The sequence below is a fragment of the Anser anser genome (genome assembly GCF_964211835.1).
Source record: "Anser anser genome assembly, chromosome: Z".
NCBI lineage: Eukaryota > Metazoa > Chordata > Aves > Anseriformes > Anatidae > Anser > Anser anser.
The window spans coordinates 34,704,337-34,719,945 of record NC_139723.1 but is presented as its reverse complement, the minus strand read 5'-3'; the positions used below and the strand labels follow the sequence as shown (position 1 = coordinate 34,719,945).

At 44.3% G+C, this 15,609-nt stretch overlaps 1 protein-coding gene across 2 annotated transcripts in view; it reads left to right on the top strand.

The window, feature by feature from the left end:
- The window catches only part of ABCA1 (ATP binding cassette subfamily A member 1), a 92,903-nt gene extending 78,207 nt beyond the window's left edge, over positions 1 to 14,696 (top strand). For both annotated transcript variants that reach the window (XM_083815977.1, XM_083815976.1), the window contains exons 31-50: positions 87 to 273; positions 428 to 522; positions 953 to 985; positions 1,576 to 1,681; positions 2,402 to 2,476; positions 2,923 to 3,092; positions 4,250 to 4,427; positions 4,962 to 5,077; positions 5,165 to 5,309; positions 6,268 to 6,391; positions 7,044 to 7,173; positions 7,307 to 7,427; positions 7,604 to 7,666; positions 8,129 to 8,235; positions 8,645 to 8,786; positions 9,557 to 9,691; positions 10,457 to 10,560; positions 10,688 to 10,780; positions 10,962 to 11,205; positions 11,403 to 14,696. In XM_083815977.1, coding sequence (XP_083672103.1) covers positions 87 to 273; positions 428 to 522; positions 953 to 985; positions 1,576 to 1,681; positions 2,402 to 2,476; positions 2,923 to 3,092; positions 4,250 to 4,427; positions 4,962 to 5,077; positions 5,165 to 5,309; positions 6,268 to 6,391; positions 7,044 to 7,173; positions 7,307 to 7,427; positions 7,604 to 7,666; positions 8,129 to 8,235; positions 8,645 to 8,786; positions 9,557 to 9,691; positions 10,457 to 10,560; positions 10,688 to 10,780; positions 10,962 to 11,205; positions 11,403 to 11,543 — 2,509 coding nt within the window. In that variant the 3' untranslated portion in view covers positions 11,544 to 14,696. The remainder of the gene's footprint in view (positions 1 to 86; positions 274 to 427; positions 523 to 952; positions 986 to 1,575; positions 1,682 to 2,401; positions 2,477 to 2,922; positions 3,093 to 4,249; positions 4,428 to 4,961; positions 5,078 to 5,164; positions 5,310 to 6,267; positions 6,392 to 7,043; positions 7,174 to 7,306; positions 7,428 to 7,603; positions 7,667 to 8,128; positions 8,236 to 8,644; positions 8,787 to 9,556; positions 9,692 to 10,456; positions 10,561 to 10,687; positions 10,781 to 10,961; positions 11,206 to 11,402) is intronic.
- The last annotated feature ends 913 nt before the right edge of the window (positions 14,697 to 15,609 follow it).

Genomic DNA, 15,609 nt, shown 5'->3' with positions numbered 1-15,609 from the left:
TGTGCCTAGGCTGGAAGAACTGCAGCTCATCTTCACTGGATGATGGGAAAGGGGGTGACGGTTGCCTTGCCTCTGTCCTGACACAGAGACACTCCTTGCACCGTGGGACAGACGGAATGGACCACTGCTTCAGTCCCAGAGTCAGTCCTGGACATCTTGAAAGGCAACTGGAGCATGGAGAACCCTTCACCGTCATGCGAGTGCAGCAATGAGAAGATCAAGAAGATGCTGCCTGTGTGTCCCCCTGGTGCAGGCGGGCTGCCACCCCCACAGGTAGGAGGGATTTGAGGGGTCCTGCAGTGAGGGGTGGTCCTAGAGAGGGGAGTGGCTGGGTGTGATTACTGTATGCAGTACTGAGCACAGTTTATCTGACTCGGCACTTGCGTTTTCTAATGGGTATTCGTCTGTGTTTCCCCGGTGACACCAGCGAGAACAAGACACTGCTGATATCCTCCAGAATCTGACAGGCCGCAATATATCAGACTATCTAGTGAAGACCTACGCGCAGATCATTGGAAAAAGGTACCTGTTAACATGCCCTGTCCCTTACCTCCCCACCAAACACAATGTGCTGTCAATGGGATGCTGCATAGCTCAGACAAATTGGTCTTGGCAACCCGAACTCTTAGCTCCTCTGACTGTCCTGATCCACAGTTCAGGTGTTTCTGCTTTATAGTGATGCCATGGCAGTTCTGGGGAGGGGAGGCAGGCATGTTCTGAGCCTTGTGGGTGAAATAATGGGAAAGATGGGGTGCAAACCCCAGGCGTTTTACTAGAGAGGAGTTGTGGGACATGGAATCGCTGAATGGTTTGCGTTGGAAGGGACCTTAAAGATCATATGCCAGATGTGAGGGGGTATTGCACCCTTTTCCCTGGCTGGGTGCCTGAAGCACTGGTAGGGGTTGTCTCCGCTTTTTCCATAACACATCTGCTTTCTTTTCTGTCTTTGCAGCTTAAAGAATAAGATCTGGGTGAATGAGTTCAGGTGAGTTTGTACCTTTTCTCTAGTTTGTTTGTTTCCACTGCCCCCTGTGCACTGTGTTGACCAAGGTTCTCAGGACAGATCCACCCAGTTTCATAGTTTATTGTATGTGGCTCTTAACTGCCAAGTGTCCAGGGAACACTTCAAAGGATACACTTGGGACAACCCTAGAGCACGCTGCTGGAAAACCTGCCTGGCTTATATGGAGAGCAGTACTGGCTTGAAAAAGTTCACAGGCGCAGCCAGCAATACTGTCTCACGGGAGGTGCAGTTTTTCCAAGCAGGGGAAGCAGAGATGGGTCCTGCTCTGCCCGCACAGGCCGCAGGGGACAGCTGCATTCATTAAACACAGTCTGTGTCTTTGCAAACAGCACACTGTAGTCATAAGCTGGTTATTTAACCCCAGAAATAAGGGGTGGGAGACAGCGGGGCTAAGTAGCAGTGTGGAAGGGTCAAAGTTTGCCCTTTATATAAGAGAGGGGACACGTGCCTTGGTTGTAGTGCGAGAAAAGGAAACATCTGGGAAATAAGAACTGGTGTTTTCTGAAGGTGTGTAGTCATATGTGTGCTTCACTCTCCATCTGTATGCCCAGGTATGGTGGCTTTTCTCTGGGAGCCAGCAGTTCCCTCATGCTTCCTCCAAGCCATGAAGTCACTGATGCCATTAAGCAGGTGAAGAAAATCTTGGAGCTAGCGCAGGTGAGTAGCTGTCTCCCATAAACCCAGATAGTGTTCGTGTAACAGAGTTCTGTTATCTGGGAGATGACTTGGAAACTGTAAAGTGAGAAGAGTGTGTATGTTAGCTTTCCAGTGGCTTCTTCCCATCACCTCTGAGCTGGGGTTTTCCAGGCTGGTGTTGGGCAGCAGCAGAAGGCTTGGGGATGCACTCAGCTGACACGTGCACAGCCCTCATTGCTGATGCAGGTTCTGCCCAACACAATCTGCAAGTCAATGGGGATTACAGCCACCTCTGAGAGTTTTGTGGCAGGGCAGAGCCCGCTGTCTCAGGGAATTAACAAGCTGTTGCCAGCTCCTGTAAAACCTCGCTTAAGTTCTTCTGTGCCGAGTCTGTCCTGGCTCAGAAAAGAACCTGGTCCACTGCTTTCTTCTGAGACTGCCCCTGGGCTGTGGTGTCACCGAAGATTTTCTGCAGCCCTGGTTTAATACTTGTCACTGGGAAAAAAAATATTAAAACAGGCCTAAGGCTGATCTCTCCTATTGGTAGGACTGCAGAAAGGAAAAGGGGGAGGGAAAAGCTGCACTTCTTAACCTTCTTACCACCTCTGTCTTGGAGGATACAGTCTGCAGACTAGAAGGAAAACGGTCAGAGCCATGAAAAACCTAGGGTGACCCCCAGAGTCCAGGATGTGAGAAAAGGAACTCTCAGAGGAGAAGTAACTTTCTTTTTGCTGTTTGCAGGGGAGTTCTGGAGATCGATTTCTCAACAGCTTGGCAAGTTTCATGAAAGGCCTGGATACAAAGAACAACGTGAAGGTAAGTCAAGCATCCTCACAACTGTGCCTGCTGTTTGAAACTTTGGTAACCCGGGGTTATTTTCAGTTGGCAAAGCCTCAGCAGTTTGCCATGGACAACTGTGCAGACTAGAGCTCTCTGCATTTAAATCATTTTCTAGTGGAGAAGATGCAGATTATATTCTTATAGTTTTCACTGAGATTTGTTAGCCCCTGTCCAGACCTAAGGCTCAGAATGAGTTCTGTGCTCAATCAGTGGCTTGGTTTCAAGGCACATGCTCTTGCTTCCAGCAGCCTCTAATGGTTACTGGTCAGACTGTATGTCTGGTCCCTGAGCAAGCTGTCTGGAAAAAGACAGAAAGAAATTGCATACCCTCAACAGAGGAAGGGACATTCTGCAGGGCTCAGGAGTCTGTTCGGTGGCTGATGTACCTGGTGCCTTTCTGATGCTGATGTGGTCTCTTGCAGGTGTGGTTCAACAACAAGGGCTGGCATGCCATTGCCTCCTTCCTAAATGTGATCAACAATGCCATCCTTCGGGCCAACCTGCAGCAGGGCAAAAACCCTAGTGCTTATGGGATCACTGCCTTCAATCACCCACTCAACCTCACCAAGCAGCAGCTCTCTGAAGTGGCTCTGTAAGTCCTAATGTGAATACAGATGGGTTTGGGATCATCAGCTGATGATTACTGGAAGCTGGCAACATGTGCAATGCTGTAGCATCATTGATGGGCAGTCAGTGGCTTGTGGCAATGAGGTTCTGCCATGCTTGCCCTAATTTTCTGTGGTCTGGGCAGGCTAGTTTAACCCCTCGTCTCTCAAGGAAGATGAATAGCCAAAACACAAGAGACAGCAGAGGTTTTGTAAGGATTCTGTAAGTCACTTACTGTTTTTCTGTAGCTGGTGTAAATAGTCAAACAACCTGTCACCACTGTTTTCACACTGTTATGTTCTCAAAGCTTCAGTGGTTTATCTCCAAAATATGGTAGATCCTCCCCAGGCAGTTGCATATGTAGATGTCACGAAATGAAAGGGAACCTCTTTGTTGTGTGAATGTAGTTCCCTGTTTCTCAGTGCTGGGCAAGCTTTCTGTGTATGGTTCCTTGAAGCTGTAACTTCCAAGAACTAATTAAATCCTCTGATCCACTGCTGCTTGGGGAATTTCAACAGTATAACTCCCCCTTTCCTTTCTCAGCCAGAAAGGTGACTTGCCATACCATTCGTTTGTCCCAAAGTGCCACCACTTGACAAATTGATAGGTCCTGTTCAGTTTTGCCCGCTATCTCAGCCTGGGGGGCATGCAGTAATGCACAGGGCTTACTCAGTATCACTGAGGCATTGATGAGTTCACAAGCTGAATCAGGACTCCTAAGCTGTATGCAGATACATCCGTCAAATCTTACAGCACAGCAATGGCAGGTGACCGTCAGAGATACCTTTGAACTTAAAAAACGAAAGTGAAAAAATCCCAACCCCAGTAAGTGCATTAAGTGAGAAACAAAGTTACGTAGGGTGATGGTGAGGAAAGCAGAAAGTAGGCTATCGTGGTGAAGTTACCAACCTGTCTCCAGGTTTTGGTGCTGTCTTTGAGGTGTTCACAAGCCGTATGTATTCCTTTGATCATATAACCCTGTAGTTAACATGTCCTGGTGTGGTAATCCTTTACCCTGCAAAACGAGGACAGCAGAAGGAAAACCAGTTTCTGTACTGCCCTGCATGAGCTGCCTAACCTCATCTCAGGGAAGCCAGTACCGACATACAAACACTTTGCTTTCGTTCTTTTTTTTTTGTCCAGGATGACCACCTCTGTGGATGTCCTAGTCTCCATCTGTGTGATCTTTGCCATGTCCTTTGTTCCTGCCAGCTTTGTGGTCTTCCTTATCCAGGAACGCGTCAGCAAGGCTAAGCACTTGCAGTTCATCAGTGGTGTGAAGCCTGTGATCTACTGGCTGGCCAACTTTGTCTGGGATATGGTAAGGGCCGAACTGTGCTTTGTGACTGTGCTTAATCTGTCCTCAGTCCTGTGTTTGCAGGGTGTCCGCTGAAATGTAAAATGTAGCTGGGGCCAGTGGGCACAACATTAGTTCAGTGAATAACAACTGTGACTTCTGTCTTTATGCTCTTGGGACTATGGTGGGACAAAGAACACTGAACAGAAGATAGGAGGACAACCATAAGCTCCAGCATTGGCATTTTTAATGTCACTTTAGAATACTTGCCCCAGAATGTTTGTTTGCCACTTGTTCTGCTTATTCAAAGCAGGCTTTTTAACCCGTGGTGTCCAGAACCCCTGAGAGTCTATCAACTACTTCATAGGGGATCCAGAAATCTAAATTCATATGTACTACACTGCAGCTTACATATGTGACACTTCTAAGAGTCTCCCATCTCAAGTAGCCTTGGGAACACCACAGGATGTTGAAAGTCATAGTGTCAGAGCAGAAAGACACCTTCATTTTTTGTCATCTAGAAACAAATCTAAAGCTGGTTTTTTTTTCACCTTCCAGTGCAACTACATTGTTCCAGCCACGCTAGTCATCATCATCTTCATCTGCTTCCAGCAGAAATCATATGTATCCTCCTCCAACTTGCCTGTGCTGGCTCTTCTTCTGCTTCTCTATGGGTAAGGGATTTCTCCTCAGAATAAGGACCAGGAAGGAACTTAGATTTGGAAGATCCTTATCTGATGTTGCTGTCTTTCCTCTTGCAGGTGGTCTATCACCCCTCTCATGTATCCAGCCTCCTTTGTGTTCAAAATCCCCAGCACAGCATACGTTGTGCTGACTAGTGTGAACCTCTTCATTGGCATCAATGGTAGCGTGGCCACCTTTGTCCTGGAGCTCTTCACCAACAATGTAAGTCCCTGCAGAATCTCCTTAGTTACAGCAGGGGTTTAAACATGGGCATTTCTAATGTTTAAATGGAGTTCCCTGCATGTTCCTCCTAAGGGGCAGTTACTGTCTACTAGAGGCCATTTCAAGCACCCAGTTTGGTTGTCCTTGGTTTTTCCTCCAGTGGTAAATTCTCTGACTATATTGGGAAGTTGTGCACCTCACTTAAGTTTTTGCACAGCCAGATGCCTACCGGGGGAGGTGCAATTTTCCCTCATGCCATTATACAACACCAGACATCTTAGCAGGCCCTGTGGCACATATTGGTGGGAAGTACTCCTTGAGGGAAGGGACCCTGTGGGATTAACCTGTTGATTGTACCACTGCCTGTGGTACTTTTGCACTGCCTGTAGGTACAAGGCAGCAGTCCTTGATGATGATCCCTTTTGTTACAAGGCCTATTTTAGCTCAGTAAAGACATGCACTTGCTTGAAGATAAGTGCCTGGCAGAATAGAAACCTCTCTTGAGGCTGCTGTCAGTCTGACCTGTGGGTTAAGCCAAATGGAAAACAGCAAAGGCAAAGGATTACAGCATCCAATATTGACTGGGGAGTGGCTACCCACAGCCACTTGAGATAACCAGGCTGTGCCACCACGAGTCCTGTCTCCATGACCTGTAGCCTTTCTGTATGTTGCTATTTGCAGGCACTGCCTTTTAGACTGTGAGCATTTGAAGGAATCTGTCCTTTGGTATAGTTTGCTAGTATTAATAGCATCTTGAGCAAAGAGAGCACAACATTGACTGTCCAGAGGAGCCATGGGACTGGCTCTTGGCAGAATGTTTCTAATCCTTGTTTTTTTGTGGGCTTGCAGTGCTGCTAGTGGGCTGTGGATGGTCACTCACAATATGGTGTCACACTCAGCAGGTGGTGGCTGCTCTCTACTCAGATGGCTCACTGGCACTTCATTTTTGTCTTAACAGAAGCTGAACAACATCAATGACATCCTGAAGTCCGTCTTCCTCATCTTCCCCCACTTCTGCCTGGGGCGGGGACTTATCGACATGGTGAAAAACCAGGCCATGGCTGATGCTCTGGAGAGGTTTGGTAAGTGAAATTGTGTATGGAGGCACAGTGGCATGAACTGGAGAGGGAACGCTTGAGTCTGCTGCAAACGAGCACCCTTTGCTCTTCTGAGTTTTCAGGAACTGAAAGTGTACAGTTTGCAGTGCAGGGCTGAGCAAAGCTGGTAGGTCTCCTCAGCTGTTCTGTTCAGGCTTTGAGCATTGAGGAGGTCTGGCAGATAGATCCCCAGTACTTTGAGTTACTGGGAGCCTTAATTGAAAATACATGAGGTCAGTATGCATGGAGAAGATCATTAGGCCAAGTGAAAGGAGTCGCAGAGATTCTGGAGAGCTGGATTTTATTGTATTTTTTTCTGGGATGCAAACGCCAGGCCTGAGTCAGTTGTCTTGTGCTTCATCAGAAGGTGGGCCAGAAATTCTTCATCAGGCTGGATTCTCAGGGCTCACGTCACCTTCAACTAAGAGCAATTGCCCACTCCCAACTTTGCTGCAGCAAGAAACATGCGTGCAGCCAGAATTTGTGTAGAATTTGTAGCCAGAATTTTTGTCGCCTCCCTCCTCTCACTGGTTGCTCTCCAGTTCCTCTACTCCTGACCTGGTGAGCTCTGCAGGAAGAAATGATAGCCTGCTCCCAATGCTCTGGAGAAGTGACTGTGCTCTTCTTACCTTCACAGGTGAGAATCGCTTTGTGTCCCCTCTGTCGTGGGACTTGGTGGGAAGAAACCTCTTTGCCATGGCCGTGGAGGGTGTAGTGTTCTTCCTCATCACCGTGCTCATCCAATACAGGTTCTTCATCAAACCCAGGTAGGTTGTCTGCTCCACTTCACCACAGCAGGCAGGTGAAGTTTTTCATGGTGTCTGCTGTGAACTGGGGAGAAGGTGAACTATGGAGGCTCTGTCACATGCTGTTGAGGCTTTACCATGTTGCTCTCTCCAGGCCTGTCTATGCCAAGCTGCCTCCTGTGAATGATGAAGATGAAGATGTAAACAGAGAGAGACAGAGAATAATTAGTGGAGGAGGACAGAGTGACATCCTAGAAATCAAGGAGCTGACCAAGGTAACAAAAGTTTTGTGTTTCTGAGACATGTTGGAGCAAAGCTGTGCAGTTCACCAGCATCCTCACTCAGAGGTTAATGGAATCAGAACCAGAGAATATTGAAGTGTTGAATATGTATGGCTGTAGTTATAGTTCTCTTTTACATTGTTGTTCCTTTTTTTTTTTTCTGTTTTCAGATTTACAGGATGAAGCGAAAGCCAGCAGTTGACAGAATCTGTGTTGGAATCCCCCCTGGAGAGGTAAGCTTGTCAAACTCATTGCTTTGGTATTACTGGAGTATTTGAAAGCACAGCACAGAGTAGGGTGATATTAGAAGCAGGTGATGTTCAAATTGCACCAAAGGGTGCGATTGCCTGGAAGTTGAAGCAGTTCATGACTCAGGCTTTCCCTGCCTTTCAACATAATAGTGAACTCTGCTACCTCTAGAACCAGAGGCCAAACTATGGCACCCTCCAAGGTTTAGCACAGATACGCTGTGGTGGCACTGCACCAAGGTGACACCACAGTTCATTCCTTTTCCCAGCCTGAAGATTTATGCTTGAAATGAAAGTCTAGAAGTTTATTCAGAAAAAGCACTGAAGTCTCCCTTCAGGTTGTCTTGAGAATCAAGTTTGTCACCTCCAATCTTGTCAGTGGTGAAAATTATGTGACTGAACCCTCTTCTCAGATTCTGTGCTCATTTGCTCTTTTTATATCCCCAGTGCTTTGGGCTCCTGGGAGTAAATGGTGCAGGCAAATCATCCACTTTCAAGATGCTAACTGGTGATACAGATGTGACAGGAGGAGAAGCTTTCCTCAAAGGGAACAGGTGAAAGACCGTGCATCTTTTCACTGCTCTGTGTTAAAGAAAATCCTTTGCTGCTTCCTCCTTCAACTTTCACAGTCTTTGTTTCACTTCCATCAAGTCTAAATGCTGCCACACTTTTCAATTTTGAGCTCTTGGTATCTGCTTCAGCCCTTTATTGAGTTTCCTAAAGTACTTCAGTGACTTATGAAGGTGTATTTAATCTGCTAGTCACTTCTAAATACCTGTCCTACCATGGTTAAATGTCACATCTATAAAAAGAAAAGAAAAAGAATTGGGCAAAGACAGACTTTTAGGATCCTGTATTTTTGTTAGTCCAATGATTCCAAACCCACTGATGCACCTTCCTCTTTTTATTGTCTAAATGGTGTGTATTTGTAAAATCCTAACAGAGGGAGTTCTTCTTTTACAGTATTCTGTCCAACATCCAAGAAGTCCATCAGAACATGGGATACTGCCCGCAGTTTGATGCTATTAATGAGCTGCTGACAGGGCGAGAGCACTTGGAGTTCTTTGCGCTCCTCAGAGGTGTTCCAGAGAAAGAAGTCTGCAAGGTAAACGAAACACCATAGGACCACCCCCGTGACTAACTGTTCCTGCTTGCTGCATGCACACTCCCCACAACGCACACAGTATTGTGGTGGTCTGCATCTTTTTGAGTCATCACACCATATCGTTACGCTGCTCCTGTTTCAGCGTTCACACATAGGCTTATGCTAACAGTCTTTAGGCAAATAATGACAGCTGCCAGTACTGTACAGCACCCTGTTTAATACTGCCTCATTGGGTTATCAGCAGCTTTCACCATTTGTGTCCTGGGTTCTGCAGAATAGGGACTGCTGCAGGACATCTGTACCTGATGGTTTGGGCAGCATCACCTGATGCTGTGCCGATGCTCAGCTGATGCTGAAGTGCATGCTTACTTCATGCACTCGGACAGGCTCCCCAGGGCACTGAGTCTGCTGGAGTTCAAAAAGCATTTGGACAATGCTCTCAGACATATGGTTTGGTTTTCAGTTGTCCTGTGTGGAGCCAGGAGTTGGACGCAGTGATCTTTGAGGGTCCCTTCCAACTCAGAATATTCCATGATTCTGTGATAACTAAGATGCAGCTGTTGGATTTTCTGGGCCTCCAGGGGCAGGGTTTTGTATGCTCTGATCTGAAGGTGAACCCAGTGTTCCAAAACCTAGATCTGTGCCAGACTGGAGCATCAGATAAGGGGTCCTTCTGAAAAATCACTCTAAAACTAAAGCTTGTAAAGAAACTCCCACTGTGTAAATGTAGCTGTGCTCAGTTCAAGAGGGTGTTGTGCTGTCTCTTTTAGGTTGGTGAATGGGCAATTCGAAAACTGGGCCTTGTGAAATATGGAGAAAAATATGCAGGCAATTACAGTGGAGGGAACAGGCGCAAGCTCTCCACAGCAATTGCACTCATTGGAGGGCCACCTGTGGTATTCCTGGTGAGTTTGCGAACTTTGCTTGTTAACATTTTCCTTTGAAAACAGAGAAATCGGGCTTAGATGAAGGCTGGATATTTCATGACCACCTAATGTCTGAGTATGTCATCAGTCACTTAAATGTAAGCAAAGAACACAAGGAAACTTTATTTCCCTATTTGAATGTAGGCTCAAACTATAATGTGCCTCCTGGCTTCTGTTTCTGAAAAATCACTGCGGAAATGTGGGTCTCAAATATGATGCCAGACTACTGACTGCTAGAGCATCTTCACCACTGCTACAGAGATTTCTATACCTACAAAAAATTATGAGTGCTTTCCAGCACTTTCTAGTTTTTGGGCACAGGCAAATCTTTCTGTCTGGGAGAATCAGTCCTGTGTTTTTAATAATTCAATGAAAGTGGGAAATAAATGTTTTAGGATTCTTTAGATTAAAATGAAGAATAAACCTCAGGATTAGTAAAGTTCATAGTATAGAAAGAAGTAGTCTACTGCTCTATTTAAATTTGGACTTGTTGAGTTTAACTTGTTTAGAACTGGCTATTTCAACATATTATAATTGCAAAATAAACAGCACTTAGTTCTTCAGATTTTAAGTTAGCAACCATCTTTTTGAGTATAAATTGTTTTCTCATTTTAAAAAATGAGTCAAACTTGGTTATTTTCAGCTTTTCCAATAAGCATAATCGGAATGGCCAGGTCATGTCAGACATGAGGCGTTTGTTGGTGGAATGGAACAGCATAGCCTACTTTTTTATGTATTTTGCAGGATGAGCCAACAACAGGGATGGATCCCAAAGCACGTCGTTTCCTGTGGAACTGTGCTCTGAGTGTAATCAAAGAGGGGAGATCAGTGGTGCTTACGTCTCACAGGCAAGTAGCAACGCAATTGTACCATACCACTGCTACTGCATCTGCTGGGGCTGGATGCAAAGCTGCGCTCGGCTGCTCTGCCCTGCAGCACTTCTCGCAGTGCTAAGAAAGTTAATTCTTTCTGCAGCATGGAAGAATGTGAAGCCTTGTGCACTCGAATGGCGATAATGGTCAATGGACGATTCAGGTGCCTGGGCAGCGTCCAGCATCTAAAGAACAGGTAGCTATTTTCTTTTCACTGCCACCACAGTAGGAATTTTTAGGGAGATACAGTTAGATTTAATCCCTCATGCAGCATTCCCATTGCTTTTCTGGCTGTGGGAACAGCTGCTGAATTTTAAGCTGCACATCTGTTTCAAAGCCCCTGACGTGAATTCCTCTGCTGGCCCTCTTGTTTACAGGTTTGGAGACGGTTACACTATCGTGGTGCGAATTGCAGGGGCAAACCCAGACCTGAAGCCTGTTGAGGAATTCTTTGGGCATGCCTTCCCTGGAAGTGTCCTAAAGGAAAAGCATCGGAATATGCTGCAGTACCAGCTTCCCTCCTCACCATCGTCCCTGGCCAGAATATTCAGTATTCTCTCCCAGAACAAAAAGAGACTCCACATAGAAGACTACTCCGTTTCTCAGACCACACTTGACCAAGTAAGTTTCTAATAGCCGGTGCGCCAAAACTAGCAGAGGTAGGAATAAATCCAACAATCTTCCAGTCGTGTCTTGTAAGGGCATTTCAGCAAGCTCGAGCACTGAATCCCAGGTTTAGTCCAGAAAGCCCAGTGCATGAAGTGCCCTGAACTAATGAAAATCTAGACTGATGTTACACATGGCCTTTTTCCTTGCAGGTATTTGTAAATTTTGCTAAGGACCAAAGTGACGACGACCACACTAAGGACCTGTCATTGCACAAAAACCAAACTGTGGTAGACATTGCAATCCTTAATTCCTTTCTGCAAGATGAGAAGGTAAAAGAAAGTTGCGTGTGAGCCAATTTCAGCCAAGAAGTGATGAGCAGAATGCAAACTTCCTTTGCCTGGGGATAGGTTACTCCCAAAGAAGAAGCTAGAGGGAGAGAAACTGGACACTCTACTGATAACCATTCAATGCAATGCAATTCAATGCAATGAAAACAAAATTCCATTTTAGGGGCAGTGCCTCGTGGAGTCGTCTTGTACTGTTCTTAAGTGAAAGACTTGAATTTAGCTCATTTACAGTACAACCCTGTGAAGCTGTGGTAAAGCACCCACCAGATGCTGCGGGCTTTCATCCATACTGTATCTTGTCCTGTACAGTATGTTATACTAGGGTTGCAAAAAACAGTTCATTGAGGAATCACGGCCAGTGGTTATTTATTGATATTCTAAAGACGTGCATGTTTCACTCTTGAAAACATGCATGTCAGGAGTGGGAATTCCCTGGTGCTACATCCATTGCTGGCAATGAATGCACCGGGACAGTCAGTGGCAAGAAAAGTCACCAGCCTTGTGGCCTGAGTTTGTAAAAACTTAACTGACCAGCTTCTTTTTCTAGACTGCTGTAGGTCTGTCAGTGACAAATCTGGGGCCACAAAGCAGTGCTGTGCAGATGGGATGGCAAGAGATGGGCCATCATATCCATACATCTATTTTAGAGGGTGGGGATATGTAGAACTGTGAACCCTACAAATGCACAGGATTGTCCCACCAGCATCACAACCAGTAACCTACTCCGACTAGGTTTTTGTGTAGCTGAGTACTCTCCTGCTCCTTCGAGGTACTGCAGCAGCTGCATGAACACCTAGCAGAAGGGAGTGGGTGAGAAGCAGGGTTCTGACCACAGCAGCAAACTCAGTAGTTGTACAAGCTGCTAATACCGAGAGCAAATTCTAAATCGTGATACGTCACTCAGATACGTAACGTCTGCTCTTTAACCCCTGCTTTGCACCAGAAAGGTACCCATCAACTAAAGTTATTGCTTAGCACAAGTGTTGCCATTTCTGGCTTTGCCAGATAAAACTAGAAATGTAGGTCTTTTTTTTTTTTTTTAACAGTATTATTTATATGACTTTAAATAAGTAGGTAGCATAATTAGGGATTGAAAGTGCTTTCACTTGATCTTTGTAGCCACAGTATTTCTTTACATTATGCCTGCAACGCTGTGCTCTCGTTCTCCATTCAGCCATAGCTATGTTCATGATCTTGGCGAGTTCCACGTTCTTGCAATCAACCTTTATCTGGAATTAATGCAAGTTGTTCACCTGAAGTTTTCCCTGTTGGAAGCTAATATAATGTTAGATTAATGTGCAAGTTTGTACTTCTGTTGTGCAGTATAGTTTCAGTCATTAGGTGATCCCTAACTGGAGAACACACCCTTGTTCATGCAAGAAACTGCTTCATTAAAAATTCATCTTGAACAAGATAGTTCAAAGTAGTAGTGCTACAAATTGTATCAGTCAATTTTTAAAGTTTTACAAAGACGGATTAATAATAGAAGGGAGATTATGTGGTGAGAACAAGCAATTCTTGTTCATCCTGTACAACAGTTGTGGGAGAGTATGTTTTTGTTAATAAACTTACAGGCCGTTCCGTCTTGCTTTTACAAAGTTCAGAAATAGGTTCAGTATGTGGTTTGAACCCAAGCGTAGTAGTTCCTGGGCTATTCCTGTATGTCGTGCCTCTGCCTTAAATACCTGTACAAGTTCTGAACTAGTTTTTAACGCTACTCTGCCATGAACGAGCCATGGACCACTTTCTTCTGTGAATGCTCATAGCAGCCCAACAAGCAGTGAGGAGGCTGGAATGAGCCTTAAGGCTGATTACGTATTTCCAGGCATACGTGGTAACATTGACCAATTCAGCATTTTTCTTACATAGACAGCTAAACATTTAGCACAAGTCCCCAGTCCCTGCTGTGTTCTACCTTGGGATAAAGTTAATAGCTTACTACATGTTCTGCTCAAGTGCCTTTTTCATACTAATTATTTTTTATCTGTATATTACATTGCTAAGGGGATAGAAAGGAGAGTAATGGGGATTGTTATACCTCACTTAAAACATGCTTTGTTATTACCTTGATGGCATCCTTGCCCCCATGAGGATGAGTCTGCACCAAACTTCTAGGTGCAGAACAACTACTAAGCAGCTGAGCTACAGCCATGACCTTTCTATAGCAGGCTGCTGGTAGGTTATTTTATCAGCTAAACAAATAGCATGTATTGAAGACTTACCACTGCTAGAAATTGTGATTACAAATCAGAATTAAGTCAAAATCTCAGCATAGAGACTGAAGTGAAGGGCTTACGTTTTGCACTGCACAGATCTAGTGCACGTAGAAAACTACAAGTTCTAGGAGGATTCAGATTTGGTCAAAAAAGAGCTGTGGTCTGCTCTCTGTAACTGTTCATATAAATGATTAATTTAGCAGGAAACAACAGTTTATTTTTCCCTTAGCTGGCCAAAAAGACATTATTGGTTCCTGTGCCCTGTGACTGTCGTGCTTATAACCTGCCACAGGTAGTCTGGTATCTGTGATGAAAACCTTACAGTAAACATGGATATTAACTGAACTGTTTCACAACTCTAGTCCATTTTGTTTGTAATCATACTGAACAGACAGCTTAATACAACGCTCATGCAGATTTGTCGTGGCGTAATTCCAGACGACAATTTGTCTACCCTTATTAACAGTTTATAGGGAAAAAATCACTCTAGTCACATACAGTATGATTATGAACCACTCATTATAATGAAGCTGCACTGAGGTGTTAACTTATTTTAAACTGTATTACTGTTGAAATGTTGCATCCCTCTTTGTAGTACACTTGTATTTCAGTAAGAGTTGTTATACTTCTCCCCCATGGTTAAACCGCCACTTTGTGCTTATCCTTGCCTCCTGAATTATAGTTGGTCCTTCATTCCAAGCACTTTATGCTATCTGTAATGGGATCTATTTTTGCACTGGAATATCTATTAACTTTGCAAAAATCTAGTGAGATTTCACAACTGAAATTTCTGAGTTAAATCCTTAAATGGACGTTTTCATTAAAAGCGAAAAAAAAAAAAAGTATATATATTTGTATTTGCTAATAACTGTTATGTGAAGTATTAAAAGGCACTCTAATTGCCTTGTATTAAGTAAAAAAAAATAAAGCTGTTCTGGCACCTTTGGTCTATAAAGTGTCATTTATGCATATACTATTGAAAAGTGCTACTTAGAAGCTCATTGTGCCCTGTTTTGGTCTGGTCTTACTTTCATGCATAATTGATGAGCAAGTTCAAGTATTCCTACATACTAGTGTGAGGCACCTGCTATTTTCAGGTAAGTGAGTGAGGTGGTCCAAGATTTGAAACACAAGAGCTACTTTAAGCTTCTAAAATTATTAAGTAAAAAGGTTTCCAGCAAATCCTGAAAAAAAAAGTAATTGGTATAACTGTCAAATCCAGCTACAGAGCTTCTAAGAACCACAGACCCATCTGGATGTTCAAATCATCTGTCAGGCACCCACCCCAGAATATTTCCATCACAGAGGCGCAGCAAGGTGCAACTATATTGATAAGTGCTCGTTCTCTTTTCTATTCTATACCTGTTTTCACTGACAAAGCAAAATGTTGTGTTTGTGTATAAGGGCTCTGAAATACCTTAGCTAACATCAAATTAAAGGACAATCCCTCAAGTTAATAATGTATTGATTTTGAACAGCAATTTAGAAATGAAAGCAGAACAATGATCCGATTGCTGAAAGGAAAAGTGATTTAAAAATGCTGGCTTTTACTGCCTCTTCTCCCACTGTCAAAGTTCCAGAATCCAACGAATTCATTGAGTTAGACTCCTCACAAAAATTCTTCTGAAGAAGCCAATTAAAATGACCTGTTTCTTCTGCCTTAATACAGTGTTCAGCCTGCAATTTGGGTAGTGTGCTTTATTCATCAACTTTTTGTGCCACAAAAAATACAAACTTCGGAGTAAAGTACATCTCCAACATTCTGAGTATTCATCACTTTAAGTGTTTGTGATAGAATAGTTTTATTACAAAATTTTAGTCTTTTTGTAATACTTTGCTGTTTTTCATGTCAG